Source organism: Natator depressus, chromosome 25 (genome assembly GCF_965152275.1).
Source record: "Natator depressus isolate rNatDep1 chromosome 25, rNatDep2.hap1, whole genome shotgun sequence".
Classification (NCBI taxonomy): Eukaryota; Metazoa; Chordata; order Testudines; family Cheloniidae; genus Natator; species Natator depressus.
Window position 1 is genome coordinate 2,051,084 of NC_134258.1, and position 16,275 is coordinate 2,067,358.

General features: G+C 49.0%; 1 protein-coding gene across 1 annotated transcript; it reads left to right on the forward strand.

Annotated features, from left to right (window-relative positions):
• Positions 1-1,761: 1,761 nt before the first annotated feature.
• LOC141977864 (bone morphogenetic protein 2-like) lies at positions 1,762-7,157 on the forward strand. The gene is made up of 5 exons (XM_074939614.1): positions 1,762-2,044; positions 2,313-2,455; positions 2,877-2,999; positions 5,059-5,257; positions 6,751-7,157. Exons 1-5 carry the CDS (start codon positions 1,762-1,764, stop codon positions 7,155-7,157), a joined length of 1,155 nt encoding a protein of 384 aa, XP_074795715.1.
• Positions 7,158-16,275: the final 9,118 nt, after the last annotated feature.

The following is a 16,275-nucleotide window of genomic DNA, read 5'->3' on the forward strand; positions in this document are numbered from 1 at the left end:
TGGCTGAGCCCCCTTTCCTCCCCAGTGACAGGAATGGCTAAGCCCCCACCCCCTTGTGACAGGAATAGCTAAGCCCCCCCCATAATAAGAATGGCTGAGCCTCCCCCCGTGACAGGAATGGCTGACCCCCCCCACCCCTGTGACAGGAATGATTGATCACCCCCCCCACCAGGGACAGGAATGGCTGAGCCCCCTCCACCCCTGTGAAAGGAATGGCTGATTCTCCCCCCCCCGCCCCGCCATGACAGGAATGGTTGACCACCCCCCCACACCCTGTGACAGGAATTGCTTCCTCCTTCCTCCCCTCCCCACCCCCGTGACAAGAATAGCTGACCCCCTCACCCCCTCCACACACCCCTGTGACAGGGATGGCTGAACCCATCCCCTCACTCCCCCCCATATCAGGAATGTCTGTCCCCTGCCCAGGAGGCCTTGCCTGCTCTGTCCCTTTCAGTGTCCGTGTCACTGAGGCAGCTTCTCCTGGGTCTGGGGGATTTTTCCCATTTGTGGCTATGGATGGTGGAAGATTTGGCTGGGAGGGGCCCACGTTAAGGCCAAGAGCTCATGAGCAATCTGGGGTTGCTCTCACACTTCTCTTGGCTTTTCATCCTGGCATTCCTGAGGTGTATCTCATCCTCACCGGCCTGGCAAACGGTTCTTATTTCTCATGTGTATTGCGGTAGCACCTGGAGCCTGCCATGGTAGTCCAGATACTTAGTGACACAGTCTCCACCCTAAAGAATATACATTATAAATGGCCATGACAGACAAAGGGTAGGAAGAGAAACGGAGGGCAAGTGACTTCTCAGCAGGGTAGTGACAGAGCTGTCCCACAGCAATGCCTGATCCACTAGCCCCAACTGAGCACTGATTTGCTGTTAGGAGGTAGTTCAGTGCAACAACCATATGCCCAGGAGTTGTTTTCACAGCAGGGAATGGGGTTTGAGCCCCTCTATCCAGTCAGTATGGGACTGTGTCTACAGTATTAAGCTATTTTAATCACCTGAGCATCTAACCCTGCTCAGAACAGATCTAGATGGTTATAACGGTGGTGGTTGAAGGTGGTGGGTCTATTGCACTTCTCCCGAGGTCCAGGTATTTGTTTTCAGACTAGTGGCAGTCTGTTGTCCCTGCCCTCTCTTTCTTCCCCCCCACCCCCCAATGTTATGCATGGTTTGTTTGAAGTATCTTCCTTGAACATTGCACTAGAAAATGTCTCTTGGCCCTGATCTTTCATCACTCTGGACAGTGGTTCTTATCTGTCAGGTGCATTTCTTACCTCTGCTACATGAGGGGCAGAGGCCGTTCCACCCTTTCCTCCACTCTTTGTTCAGAGCTGTTCAATTCCTGAGCACAAAGGTCCTCCTGTTTGCCCCATTAATGCCATCATTAGAAGGCAGTTAGTCTCCTATGGAGAGCAAACTTGGCTCAGCCAGTGCCTTACTACAATGGACATGGATGTTTACTCCAGAGAGCAGCGCAGGTGCCCTTCCTGCCTGCTCCCTTCCCTCCACATTCTGCTCTCAAATAACAAGAGTACACAAGTGGGCTTCCTGCTCCATACAGCTTGTGTACTGGGCTAATTGCTGAAAGGCGTTCAGTAGCCCAGTTTCACACCTTGTTAGCGCTGCAATTAGCTCTCTTTACCCTTCCTGATGGCTCATTTGCATATTTGACTTAATTCCATCTCTCCCCCCCTGTTATAAATGTGGTGCTGGATAGAGGGTGGGAGTTATGCAGGGGGACTGGAAGAGGACAGCCATGCTGAGACTCCTGTTGCTGCTGCTTCTTGCCAGGCTGCAAAGCTGCAATCCCAGACCCCCCAATGTCCTTCCAGAGGAGGATTCAGAAGACACGAGAACAGAGGCTCTTAGGAGGCTTTTGGAAGTATTTGGCATAGAAGACCCTCCCCGCTCTCCCCATCATATCAAGCAGCCTCCCCAGTACATGGTGGACCTGTACAACACGGTAGCAGGAGCTGATGGCATCACCAAAGACCCTGACATCCTGGAGGGAAACACCGTCCGCAGCTTCTTGGATAAAAGTAAGAACTCTTGGTGGCTTTGGTTGCCCTAATGGTCTGATCTGCTAGAGTTTGTGTGTAGTTTTCCAGGGCTCTTGATGCTTGTTTGAATCCTAGAAGCCAAGGGGAGGCCTGGAGTAAGCAGTATCCCATATGCGCTGATGAAGCACATCCTCCCAGAGAATGTGCAGCATCAGAATAGAGTGTTTAGAATGTGCCCATGTGATGTTCCTTTTAGTTTGGCTGAAACTGGGGTCACCAAAGTTTCTAATCTGACCCTTTGGTCCAGCTCACAGTGATGAGATGCATTTCCTGTTCATCTTATCGAGTGTGGCTAAGAACGAGAGGATCCTGACAGCAGAGCTGCATCTCTTCAGACTGCGGACTAAGGCGGCTGAGGGACCTTTCTACAAGAGACATCACTTCTGCCAGGTAAGGAGAGATGAGAAGCGCACATGCCTCTACTTTGAAAGTGCATGGGCCATATTCTGCTCTAGTGACACTACTATGAATCTGGAGTGACTCTTGTACATTTACTGAAAGTGGGATTTGGCTCCTGGTTTGTGTGCTGACCTCACCAAAGCTGGATCCTTACTGACTTAAGCTAAATCAATATAAACCACTTTTAAATCAATTTCAGTGTCCACACAATAAGTTGCACAAATTTAAGTAAATCAGTTTCTAAAAAATTGGTGCAATTTTTATGGGTAGACCAGGCCTTAGATTACAGAGGTTTCTGACTAGACTAACTTGACTTTCCCCCATCTCTTCTCCTTTAAAACATAGACTTTCAATGAGATTTTCCTCTTCCAGTGGCACCTGGTGCTAACTGCCTTGTATTCCCTATCCCCAGGTGAGTGTCTATCAAGTCCTGGACAAGAACAAACTGGATTCCTTTGAAGGGAAGAAGCTGCTAGCAGCCAGACTTATCGCTTTGCAGGGCTCTGGCTGGGAGGTGTTTGGCATCACACAAGCTGTAAGTGTCTTCAGCCTAAATTCAGATGTGTACAGAGAGGAAGAATGAAACCTTCCTGTCCCTTCTGTCAGCAAACTGAGCTCCCAATGCCCTTCCTTGGCCTCCAGCTGCTTCAGCCTAGAGGAGCAGCTGCTGTGGGGGGAGGGGGGGCGAGGGGATGTCTGTCAAAGGCTTTTCTGACAGGTTTCAGAGGAGCAGCTGTGCTAGTCTGTATCCGCAAAAAGAACAGGAGGACTTGTGGCACCTTCGAGGCTTTTCTGTGCAACCATTTGAAAAAGCTGGCTGAGTCTGCTGGCCCTCTCCTTTGGCACTGCAGCCTTGACAGCAGATCCAGCCATTTCACAACCCTAGGTTCTTGAATCAATAGAGGTGACCTTCAGGGGTTTCCACTGAGGCTGTGCTAGCCAGGCCAGCCGGGTTTAAATCTTATTTACAGAACTGCTTTTGAAACGTATTGAAATGGCTCCTCTAGAACCAGATGTGGCCTTGAGTAACACAGCTGTGAGCATGGACAGCCCAGATGTTACAGTACAGATGTCGTTAGGACACTGGCTATAATCTTCACAGCCTGAGAAAGGGACAGAGAAGTCTGGATTTCTGCTAAAATTTAGTTTGAAGTGAGGTTATGATCAGGAAAGGGGGGGAGGGATAGCTCAGTGGTTTGAGCATTGGCCTGCTAAACCCAGGGTTGTGAGTTCAATCCTTGAGGGGGCCGTTTAGGGATCTGGGGCAAACATTGGTGATTGATCCTGCTTTGAGCAGGGGGTTGGACTAGATGACCTCCTGAGGTCCCTTCCAACTCTGATATTCTATGATACCTATGATATCTATGATGTAAAAACACACCAGCTTCTTTAGTCTGAGCAGCTGCCTTGTCAGATCCAAACCAGTTCTTGTCAGTCCTGTTGGTGCCTGAGAAAGGGTGAGCTGAGCTCCAGGCTGCCCTGTGCAGCAGCCTCAGAACTGTTACCTACATTCCAGCTGTAGGCTCTTTACTCTATTCTGAGGTGTACAGCTCAAGGTTATCTTGACCACATCCATAATCCACCATTTGGGTCAGGCTCCGAAGGGATGATCCAGGAGCCAGAAAGAACCCACCATGACTGATCCTCGGCTGAGTTTGCAGGGCTGGTGGCAACCAGGAACAAACAGCTCTTCCCTTGGCAATGGGGCGTCTTCCCTCGAAACCAGAGAGACTGAGCCCACCACGCCAAGGCGCAGGTGGCGTAGCGTCGAGAGTGTGTATTTCAGGAGAGACGCCTGGCACCATGTGTATATTTGCAGGGTGACATCCGGTGCAGTGTCTACATATGTTGGGTGATACCAAGAGCAATGTACATATTTTTAATATGAACCATGGTAAAAAATATGTGCTCAATATCACAAACCAGGTATGTCTAGACCCATGGTTATTATGAAACAAGAAGATATTTTCCAGAAATATTAACTAATGTAAGAACTAGTCGGGAGAGAAAAGGCACCAAGGAGATGTGACAGGCTTCCTCTGTAAGGGCTTGAGAGGCAATGTGTCCATTCGCTTATAGAGCAACCTTTAGCCATCGGTCACAGGTTTCTAGAATAAAGGGTGAGCTCTGGGCCCACTGAGAGCTGCACAGAAATAGCACAGGGTAAGCCTTGCCACAGGCCGGGGTGTTTGGGGAGCTCCGGCTCCAATCTGGGATCAGACCCAAGCGGAGTTGTTCTCAGGGAAGCTCAGTTCATCTCCTCTCCTGACTGCAGGGCTCAGCACAGGCAAGGGCAGGGACACATGTGCTGCTCGTCCCCCTTGGCTGCATGCAGGATTCAACCGCAGGACAGGGGAATAGCAGGGCTGGTGAGCCTCACTGCCCACTGCTGGTCTGTGTGTTAGCCATCACCAGGCAGGGCTGGCTGTGGGTGTTTGCATTGACGCAATCTGAGGACTGAGACGTCCTCACTGGTTTGGAAGACGCATAGGTACCCAGTATCTCCTTTCTGTACCTCACGGTGCCTTCCTGGGGGCTGGGTCCTGTCCCTTCACAGGTGCTGCTGCCATGCTGACCGTTGTGTGGTTTTGCAGGTTCGTGACTGGATGGAAGAGGACAGCAGTAACCACGGCCTGCTGGTGACTGTCCGCGGCTTGGGGAGTGCTCCAGTGGATCCCAGCATGGTGCGATTTGCATCAGGAAGAGATCACCATGAAAGCAAGAAGCCCATGCTGGTTCTGTTCACTGATGACGGGAGACGAGGAGCTGCTCTGCCCATCAGCAGCCTCCCAGGTCAGGCAAACCCACCCATGCTCCGCAGGGAAGGGCACAGAGTCGATGAAATAATGAGGGAATAAAGTGCAGCTCTTCTCTGCAAAGGGGCTGCAATCACTTCCTTACTCACCATTCGAAGTCACGATTGCTGGGGCCCAGATCTGCAAAGGTATTTAAGCACCTAACTTCCATCCAATGGGAGTTAGGTGCCTAAATACACTTGAGGATCTGGGCCCTGCTGACTAAACTAGGGGTCACTGCTTTGAACTCTTCTAACCCGTTTGGAGCCCAGGCCAGCTGTGGGAGGGGGGCTGGGCTTGTCCATGGCTCCATGCCTCACCAGCTAAGTTCCAGCTATACTTGTTCTTGTTCATCAAGGGTGCAATGCAGGAGCCAGGGAGAACCCAGTGGGACCCTGATCCAGGGCGAGTTTGCAGGGCTGGCAGCTGAGATAATTTATGTGTAATCTGAGGAGATTCAACATAGAGTGAGAGGCAGACTCCCTCCTCCCCCCGTCCCCTGAGCCATTTGGGTAAAGTTCTCTCTCAGAGCAGAACTGGACTGTAATTCTCTGTCCTGCACAGCTTCCCCCTTCTGTGAAATGGGCATAACAATCGCTCCCCAGCCTGCCCCTGAAAAGCATTGTGCGAGCCTCAGGTGGAAGTGGCTAGTTATCTGCAAAGTATAAAGTATTAAAGACCCTTGTTTTTATGCTGTCCCATGAAAGAGGAATGGGGGAGGGGCATCACTGTTAAATTAGTGGTTGCAAATTTAACACAAATGAAAAGAAATGCTGCTTCCCTCCAGCTTGTGGCAGTGATCAAGCAGTGGAATTTCCTGCTGTTGGATAATAACACTTGTAATTATGCTGGGATGGGCTAATGAAATGTCATGGTTCAGGCTCATCAGCTGGTCTCCAAAAGGATCAGATCTTTCCTCCTTACACAGATCACCGTGGCATTAGCCAGGTGTATTGCAGGGATGGCTGCCTCGAGGAATTGCCCACAGTTAGAGCCAGGATACTGGACAGACCAATGCTCTGATCTGGTAAAGCAAATCCTGCTTTCTAAAGCTCCATGGCAAACAATGGAACATGAAGAGTTTGCAGTTCCTTTCTACAGTGCAGCAGAACAAACTCTTTAGAGAACTAGGCTTGGACATGGGTGCAGCCTTTTAGGCATGTATCTGCCTTTCTCTCATGCTATGTCAGCTCCATGATGGATGCAAACCCTTTGGACCTGAGTCTCTTCTCTACTCCATTGCAACTCCATGGACTCGAGTGGTGTCCCTCCTGATTTAAACCTGTATGAGTGAGAGAAGAATCAGTCCCAAAGTGCTCAATGATTCAGATCAACACTGGGATTTTTGAGAAGGGGGCTGAGTGACTAGATGAGGAGGCTGATAGTGAGTGCAGGAAGGGGGTGGTTCACACTTGCTACCTTGCTTTCAGTCTCATTTCAGGTTTGTCTGATCAATAAGGATGTTATTCTGATCTCGTTACTCCCCCCTAGATTTGAGCCCTAAGACTCCAGACCTCCCGGCTGAGCCGCTCGCACCAGAAGTGAGTGGGGCGCGGACTGCCCGCTCGCTGGATCGGTTCCTGCCATGCCAGAGACAACTCCTATCTGTGGACTTTGAGGAAATCGGCTGGTCAGGATGGATAATCTCCCCGAAAAGCTACAACGCATATCACTGTAAAGGATCCTGTCCCTTCCCCCTGGGCGAGAACATGAGACCAACGAACCACGCCACAGTGCAGTCCATCATCAACGCCCTCAAACTGAGCCAGGACGTCAGCAGCCCCTGCTGTGTCCCAGACAAACTCTTCTCCATCAACCTCCTCTACTTTGATGATGATGAGAATGTTGTCCTTAAACAATATGATGACATGGTGGCTGGGAGCTGTGGCTGCCACTGATGCCTGTCCCATAGGAAGAGCAGGAATAAGTCAGGGCAACAAGGAACTTCCCTCCCTCAATTGCAATCTGCTCCCAGGAACCAACCCTCCAAGAGCCACTCACCAGTGTGAGCCTATGCTATGCTGCCCCATCTCCAGCTGCCACCACTTGGCTCAGTGGGGCAATTACACCAAAATGGCACCTAGCTTGCCTAAAGCACCTGGGAAATGCTTTGATTAAAGACAAGCAGCCTAAGCCTGAGATGCCTTTGCGTGCCCCTGGTCCCCTCGAATTGTTATTGTGGCCTTTGTCACATGGCTAAAGCCTACATACCAATTCAAAAGCTGTGGACTTGGTGCATTTAAAATAAAACTGAGTGAATTAAATTTCCCAGGTCCATTCAGAAACAACGAGGAGTCCTTGTGGCACCTTAGAGACTAACAAACATATTTGGGCATAAGCTTTTGTGGGCTAAAACCAGGTCCACACCTGGTTCCAGTTCCACAGAGTGTGGTGGAGAGAACCATTGGGAAGCGTTATCCATGGAAAGGCCTCCTTGCAGGCTGTACGATATGTATATAGCAAAAGCACTAATATATGATGGAAAACTCCTGTACAGTGTGCCTGTAAATGTCTGTACATTTCTGCCTTATGCAACCTGTAAAATGAATTCAGAGTAACTATTAAACATAGGACAGAAGTTCTTGGAGTGGGGTTTCCTTTGGCAAGGCGGCAGTAGCCTGGTGGCTGTTCATGGGGCCTAGGTCTGGGATACAGAGTCATTCTTCTCCATGTCACGTGGTCCAGGTTAGCAGCCGCTCTGATGCTGTGAGGTGCCGTGTATGGAATGAGCTGGTGGGCTCAGCCTGTCCCTGCACCTGCTGTTACTCTTCATCCCAGCTGAAATGTCACACACCCGCAGGGCTCCTGGGGTGAGCAAATTCCATCTCCCAGCCACTAGGGGGCAGCTTTCTCTACCTCCCCCTGCTGGCTTCTCGTCTGCCTCTCAGTGCAGCACAAGATAGGAACATGACAAGCAAGTAGCCATAACTTGTACCCCCCAAAGTCCCCAAACTGGGGGTCCCAAAGGAGCAAACAGCCCCCGAAGACAGGAAGATGTGGCTGCCTCCTTCTGCCCCTGAGACAGTTCACGTCTTCTCAGAAACTGCAGCTGTTAAGGGCCATTTAATGTGGGATTGGGATCCTGATTTGAGGCTGGTGCTTGCAGCGGGAGGGGGATGGAGGCGAATCTGGTCTGCCTGCAGGTTAAGTCGTCATGGTCAGTCTCTGACTCCAGGTTTCTGAGAGAGCTTCACAACCAAATGATCTTGGCATCTTCCTTTCCTTAAGCCACACACTGAGACTGCAGAGATGGCTTTTCAGCCTGGCCCCAGGCAGCGGGGGGCAGTTTTAGGACCTATGAAGAAGGGGAGGGGGAGGCAAACACTGTAGTTACAGCTGGACCCCCTGCTACTGAGGAAAGTCCAGTTGTTTGTAATGTGCCCTCCCCACCGTGTGTTTCAGGTGCTGCACAATCACACCCAGCTGGGCCCCAATCGCCCCCACCGGTTAATGGGAGTTTTGTCACTGACTCCAGTGGCAGCAGGACTGGCCCCCCCACCCCAAATGAGGGCTTTTAAAACACACAGAGAGAAGCTCTCTGCACACATCTTTCCAGTGCAGAGATTTCTTGTTGAAAAATAATCTTTTGTCAAAACTGAATTTTTTTTCCAAGTTCTTAAACTTTCCATGGAGCTTTTCATACAATGATTTTAGCAAGAAGGCTCTGGAAATGGTTATGGAGCAGTGTAATTTACTCGCAACCTGCTGTTTTTGGTTAAATGGAAATTTTCGATCGTTTTCATGATCGAAAATTTTCAACAAAAAAATTCAACATAAAAATTTTTTTGGAAAGAGATTGTAAGAAGCCAATGCCTGTGAAAGGAAAACGGCGCCAGTGTAGCTGGGAAAGATGGCTGTGGATTTCAATGCCGCTTTTAGCTCCCTCTGGGCTCCACCCAGTTCTGCCTCCTCCTGGACAGCTCTGTTGAGCTGCTTTTCTTCTAAGCCAGTGGTTCTCAACCAGGGGTACGTGTACCCTTGGGGGTATGCAGAGCTCTTCCAGGGGGTCCATCAACTCATCTAGATATTTACCTAGTTTTACAACAGGCTACATAAAAAGGAAGAGCAAAGTCAGTACAAACTAAAAATTGCTTATGCTGCTCTATACAGTGAAATGTAAGTACAATATTTATATTCCAATTGATTTATTTTATAATTAGATGGTAAAAATGAGAACGTCAGCAATTTTTCAGTAATAGTGCGCTGTGACACTTGTATTTTTATGTCTGATTTTGTAAGCAAGTTGTTGTTAAGTGAGGTGTAACTTGGGGGTTCACAAGACAAATCTGACTCCTGAAAGGGGTACAGTCCTCTGGAAAGTCCAACCCCCTGCTCAAAGGAGGACCAACACCAACTAAATCATCCCAGCCAGGGCTCTGTCAAGCAGGGCCTTAAAAATCTCAAAGGAAGGAGATTCCACCACCTCCCTAGGTAACGCATTCCAGTGTTTCACCACCCTCCTAGTGAAATAGTGTTTCCTAATATCCAACCTAGACCTCCCCCACTGCAACTTGAGACCATTACTTCTTGTTCTGTCATCTGCCACCACTGAGAATAGCCAACCTCCATCCTCTTTGGAACCCCCCTTCGGGTAGTTGAAGGCTGCTATCAATTCCCCCCTCACTCTTTTCTGCAGACTAAATAACTACAGTTCCCTCAGCCTCTCCCGGTAAGTCATGTGCCCCAGTCCCCTAATCATTTTCGTTGCCCTCCGCTGGACTCTCTCCAATTTGTCCACATCCCTTCTGTAGTGGGGAGACCAAAACTGGATGCAATACTCCAGGTGTGGCCTCACCAGTGCCGAATAGAGGGGAATAATCACGTCCCTCGATCTGCTGGCAATGCTCCTACTAATGCAGCCCAATATGCCGTTGGCCTTCTTGGCAACAAGGGCACACTGTTGACTCATATCCAGCTTCTCGTCCACTGTAACCCCTAGGTCCTTTTTTTCAGAATTGCTGCTTAGCCAGTCAGTCAGAACAGGTAATCATCAAGTGATCCATCTCCTGTCGCCCATTCCCGGCTTCTGGAAACAGAGACTAGGGACACCATCCCCGCCATTGATGGACCTATCCTCCATGAATTTATCTAGTTCTTTTTTGAACCCTAGCTTGATAAATCACGAGGTGGGACTGATGAGGCTCCTTCACCTCCTTCGGGCTCATCATGTTGCAAAAACCCTTCAGCTCCTGATGTGACACCCCTCAGTCACATTCGGTGCCCAGCCTGGGAGGGATCCTGACACGTTGTCTCCTGGCACGGGCAGTGAGCAAGGCTAAGCCCGTCTCAATCCTCTTTCAAACATGGCTTCAAAAATAGCAGCTGCTTAGCCTGAGGACACAACCCTCCTCCCTCACCTGCTAATCCCTGAATTCCTACCTAGAGTCGGGTTTGATGGCAAAACAACACTGCGTAAATCTGTGCTGACTAGGAGCGCAGACTGGGGGCTGGGCCTTGTCCATTTGGTCAGATGCCTGCTCTGTACAAGCAGGAACACCATGTGCCAAGCCAGCCTCAGGGTCCTTTCAGGGATGGTTATAACCCTCATGCAAAATACACTCCAAGAGCAGGATAGTGGAAAATACCTGGGCGTTTAAATGCACAGCAACAACCAGTGGAGGGTCTTAACATCGATATTCCAGCTCCTCTCCAGCTCAGACCTTTAGTTAATGGTGGCTCCAACGTATATCAGCTCCCTACACACGTTCTGGGCAGTTTGCTCGTGGAATGTGCAGTGACTCGTCAGCCCTGCCATTCCGTGAAAGTGTGAGCGGTGTGATGAAATATTTGTACAAGCTGCCTTCACTGGCCATTTCCCTGCTGGCTGTGTATTTGGTAGGTTACATTGCTCCCGGGGTTCCCCTGCACTGTAAGCCACCCAAAGTCCTGCACCAAACCTGTCTGAGGTGGTGGGGGGCGAGGGGGTGCAGCGGTTGTGCGGGGACTGATGTAATTATTGCAGCTGCCAGGGCTGTGGCAAACCAACCCTCCAAAATATACCATGGCATGGCTTGGAGGCAGGCGCTTCAATCACTAAGCCCTATGGGCACTAACCCTGGGGAGCCCCACAATGACTCCGACAGGTGGCTAAATGAAGAGGTTTTTAACTGGGGCTGGCAGAGAGGGGAAGCTGCAAATACCCTCAGTGCAATGGCTTCAATAGCTGCAATTTAATGTAAAACAATAATGGTTCCCATGAGGGCCCCGGGGAGGGCAGTGCACTAGGTTAAGGCTTCTGAGGCCTAATGCCTCAGATGTCGTTTCAGTCCAGCGTCCACTAGAGACAAACAGGAGTTTCTAGGTTTCCAGACCTTGATCAGTTACTGGGGTGTCTCCTTGGGGCCCCCTGCCCTGGTTACCTGTCCCGCTTCTGATGCTTCCCCACAAGTTCTGCACAGGGCTGATCCTGCAGTTCTGCATTCTCCAGCCATCACACCCTGTTCACATGTGGGTCTGCAGGGATGGCCAGTCATCACACCCCATTCACACCCGCATCTGCCCTGATGCCAAGCCATCACACCCTGTTCTCATCCAGGTCTACATGGATACCCAGCTGTCACACACTATTCTCACCCAGGTCTGCACGCATACCCAGCTGTCACACCCGTGTCTGCACTGATACCCAGCTGTCACACCCTTTTCCATGTGTTTCCCAGGCTTCTGCTGTAGCTGGCTCTGGATGCAGCTCTCTGGCAGTTTCCCCTGCTTCTCTAGGCATGCTATGCAGCTGCCACTTCCCCAAGCAAGTTTGCCCCTGCCCCCACCTTTGAGAGGGCCCCCAGACTGAGTGGCATTGTGACCTGACACGTGAAGTCACAGCACCACTGAGGTTTGCCTCATGGCCCCTTCATCATGCGGCAACGCCCAGAGCAGGAAGCTGGACTAAGCCCAGCAGGCCCGAAGGGATGCTGTGGGATGAGTGCGGGCCGGGCTGGCTCCCCAGTCCCCTGGTCTTCTCTCAGCAGTAATTTTTTTGGAAGCGGGGGGTGGGGGCTCAGTTTCAGATTTGCCCCTGATCCCCATAAACCTCTGTGCAGCCCAGCTAAGCCAGAGGGTCATTCCTGGGTCAGGGTTTTTCCATAGAGTTTCTGCCCCATCCGCCTATTGGCCAGCGGAATGGGGTACATAATATAATTGGGTACCATAATATAATTACATGTAACATCCCTGTGGCAGGAAAAACACCACAGCAGCCCAACACTGTAGTATTTAATTTCAGAAAGGGGAACTACCCAAAAATGAGGAGGTTAGTTAAACGGAAATGAAAAGGGGCAGCGCCAAACGTGAAATCCCTGCGAGCTGCATGGCCACTTTTTAAAGACACCATAATAGCGGCTCAACTTAAATGTATACCCCAAATTAAAAAACAAAGTGAGAGAACCAAAAAAGTGCCACCGTGGCTAAACAACAAAGTAAGAAAAGCAGTGAGAGGCAAAAAGGCATCCTTTAAAAAGTGGAAGTTAAATTCTAGTGAGGAAAATATAAAGGAGCATGAACTCTGGCAAATAAAGTGTAAAAATACAATTAGGAAGGCCAGAAAAGAATTTGAAGAACAGCTAGCCAAAGACACAAAAAGTAATAGCAAAACATTTTTCAGGTACATCTGAAACAGGAAGCTGCTAAACAACCAGTGGGATCACTAAACAACCGAGATGCTAAAGGAGCACTCAAGGACGATAAGGCCATTGCGGAGAAACTAAATGAATTCTTTGCATTGATCTTCACGGTGGAGGATGTGAAGGAGTTTCCCAAACCCGAATCATTCTTTTTATATTACAAATCTGAGCAGGGGGTTTGAGGTCCCTTCCAACCCTGATATTCTATGATTCTATGAACTCTCCCAGATTGAGGTGTCATTAGAGGAGGTTTTGGAACAAATTGATAAACTAAACAGTAATAAGTCACCAGGACCAGATGGCATTCACCCAAGAGTTCTGAAGGAACTCAAATGTGAAATTGCAGGACTACTAACTGTGGTATGCAAGCTATGATTTAAATCAGCTTCTGTACCAAATGACTGGAGGATAGCTAATGTGACACCAATTTTTAAAAAGGACTCCAGAGGTGATCCCAGCAATTACAGGCCGGTAAACCTGACTTCACTACTGGGCAAATTGGTTGAAACTATAGTCAAGAACAAAATTGTTAGACACATAGATGAACATAATTTGTTGGGAAAGAGTCAACAAGGTTTTTGTAAAGGGAAATCATGCTTCACCAATCTGCTAGAATTCTTTGAGGGGGTCAACAAGCATGTGGACAAGGGGGATCCAGTGGATATAGTGTACTTAGATTTTCAGAAAGCCTTTGACAAGATCCCTCACCAAAGGCTCTTAAGGAAAGTAAGCTGTCATGGGATAAGAGGGAACATCATCTCGTCTCATGGATCAGCAACTGGTTAAAAGACAGGAAACAAAGGATAGAAATAAATGGTCAGTTTTCAGAATGGAGAGCGGTAAATAGTGGTGTCCCCCAGGAGTCTGTAATGGGCCCAGTCCTATTCAACATATTCATAAAGGATCTGGAAAAAGAGGGAAACAGTGAGGTGGCAAAATTTGCAGATGATACTAAACTACTCAAGATAGTTAAGTCCCAGGCAGACTGCGAAGAGCTACAGAAGGATCTCTCAAAACTGGGTGACTGGGCAACAAAATGTCAGATGAAATTCAGTGTTGATAAATGCAAAGTAATGCCCATTGGAAAACATAATTCCAACTATACGTATAAAATGCTGGGGTCTAAGTTAGCTGTTACCACTCAAGAAAGAGATCTTGGAGTCCTTGTGGATAGTTCTCTGAAATCATCCACCCAATGTGCAGCAGTAGTCAAAAAAAGTGAACAGAATGTTGGGAATCATTAAGACAAGGGTAGATAATAAGACAGAAAATATCATGTATCAATATCATTGGTGAGGCCTCATCTAGAGTACTGTGTCCAGTTTTGGGCCCCACACTACAAGAAGGATGTGGATAAATTGGAGAGAGTCCAGCAAAGGGCAACAAAAATGATTAGGGGTCTGGAACACATGACTTATGAGGAGAGGCTGAGGGAACTGGGATTGTTTAGTCTGCAGAAGAGAAGAATGAGGGGGGATTTGATAGCTGCTTTCAACTACCTGAAAGGGGGTTCCAAAGAGGATGGATCTAGACTGTTCTCAGTGGGAGCTGATGACAGAACAAGGAGTAATGGTCTCAAGTTGCAGTGGGGGAGGTTTAGGTTGGATATTAGGAAAAACTTTTTCACTAGGAGGGTGGTGAAACACTGGAATGCGTTACCTAGGGAGGTGGTGGAATCTCCTTCCTTTGAGGTTTTTAAGGTCAGGCTTGACAAAGCCCTGGCTGGGATGATTTAATTGGGGATTGGTCCTGCTTTGAGCAGGGGGTTAGACTAGATGACCTCCTGAGGTCCCTTCCAACCCTGATATTCTATGATTCTATGTTGCCTCTAAATAAATCCATGGTACGCCCACATCTTGAATACTGTGTGCAGATGGGGTCGCCCCGTCTCAAAAAAGAGATATTGGAATTGGAAAGAGTTCAGAAAAGGGCAACAAAAATGATTAGGGGTATAGAACGGCTTCCGTATGAGGAGAGATTAATAAGACTGGGACTTTTTAGCTTGGAAAAGAGACGACTAAGGGGGGATATGATAGAGGTCTATAAAATCATAACAGGTGTGGAGAAAGTAAATAAGGACATGTTATTTACTCCTTCTCATAACACAAGAACTAGGGGTCACCAAATGAAATTAATAGGCAGGAGATTTAAAATAAACAAAAGGAAGTATTTCTTCACACAGCACACAGTCAACCTGTGGAACTCGTTGCCAGGGGATGTTGTGAAGGCCAAGACTATAGTAGGGTTCAAAAGAGAACTAGATAAATTCATGGAGGATAGGTCCATCAATGGCTATTAGCTAGGATGGGCAGGAATGGTGTTCCTAGCCTCTGTTTGCCAGAAGCTGGGAATGATGATTTGATGATTGATGATTACCTGTTCTATTCATTCCCTCTGGGGCACCTGGCATTGACCAGTCTCAGAAGACAGGATACTGGGCTAGATGGACCTTTGGTCTGACCCAGTATGGCCGTTCTTATGTTCTTATGTAGATGTGGGTCCACCCTGGAGGGTCCCAGATCCCTGAGGAACGGGTTGGTGAGAATGGTAGGTTCCTGCAGGTTCATCACATTGATTTTGATCTCCACTGTGACTTTGGGCACTTGTTCAACTCCTTTGAAATTCATAATAATAATATTGTAGAGTTTGGTCCTTTGATCTCCCCGTGGCCAGCACCCCACATGTAGGTGGTAATTGGGGTTGCCAGCTTGCCCAAATTTACTAAGGCAATATTGGCCTCTGCTGCAGGATCCCACCCCTGTCCAGAAATTAAGTCTGTTCTTTCACATGCACCCCATCAGTTCTGCCTCCGAGCTCCAGCCTAGTTCTGTGCCCCTCCCCTGCGCCTCCTGCAGTTCCTGGGGTTCTTCCCCTCTCCTGAGTTTTGGGTCCAATTCCAGGAGTGTTTTAATCTTCAGAGTTGGCCTTGAGAGTCGTGCACTTGTGAAATCCCTTGGAGGGCAAAGGTCATTCCTTGTGTGAGCCACCCCCACGCAGTGTAGCAATGTCCCCGCAGCTAGTGGTGGCTGGGCCACGTTTGGGCAGACACTGCACCTGCCACGGGAGGAGCTAGCAAAGGAGGTTTTATAGCTCAGGCAGTAGGAACTCAGCCTTCAAAGTCCAGGGGTTGCAGGTTTGATCTCTGCTGGTGATGATCGCCGCCCCAGGGGGTAATCTTTGAAGCACAAATTAAGCTTCCCCTGGGATTGGGTACTGGCGCATAAGAGGATAGATTCAGTGCAGATCTATTCTCTCTCCCCCTTAGGAAGGCACTCCTCACTGCTGGGAGACTGGGAACCTTCCCCAGAATATTTCATTCAGCAAATGGGGTGATTTGATCTCAATAGCACAAGCAGCATAGTTCTGCATTAAGGGCTAGACTGAGCCAGCGAGGCTGATG

What these genes read in the sequence shown, in the direction of transcription:
- LOC141977864 (XM_074939614.1), top strand. Translation starts at nt 1,762, where the DNA reads ATGCTGAGACTCCTGTTGCTGCTGCTTCTTGCCAGGCTGCAAAGCTGC. An exon ending in CCGCAGCTTCTTGGATAAAA is followed by an intron (nt 2,045 to 2,312) that starts GTAAGAACTCTT and finishes CCTTTGGTCCAG; the next exon opens with CTCACAGTGATGAGATGCAT. An exon ending in GCCCATCAGCAGCCTCCCAG is followed by an intron (nt 5,258 to 6,750) that starts GTCAGGCAAACC and finishes ACTCCCCCCTAG; the next exon opens with ATTTGAGCCCTAAGACTCCA.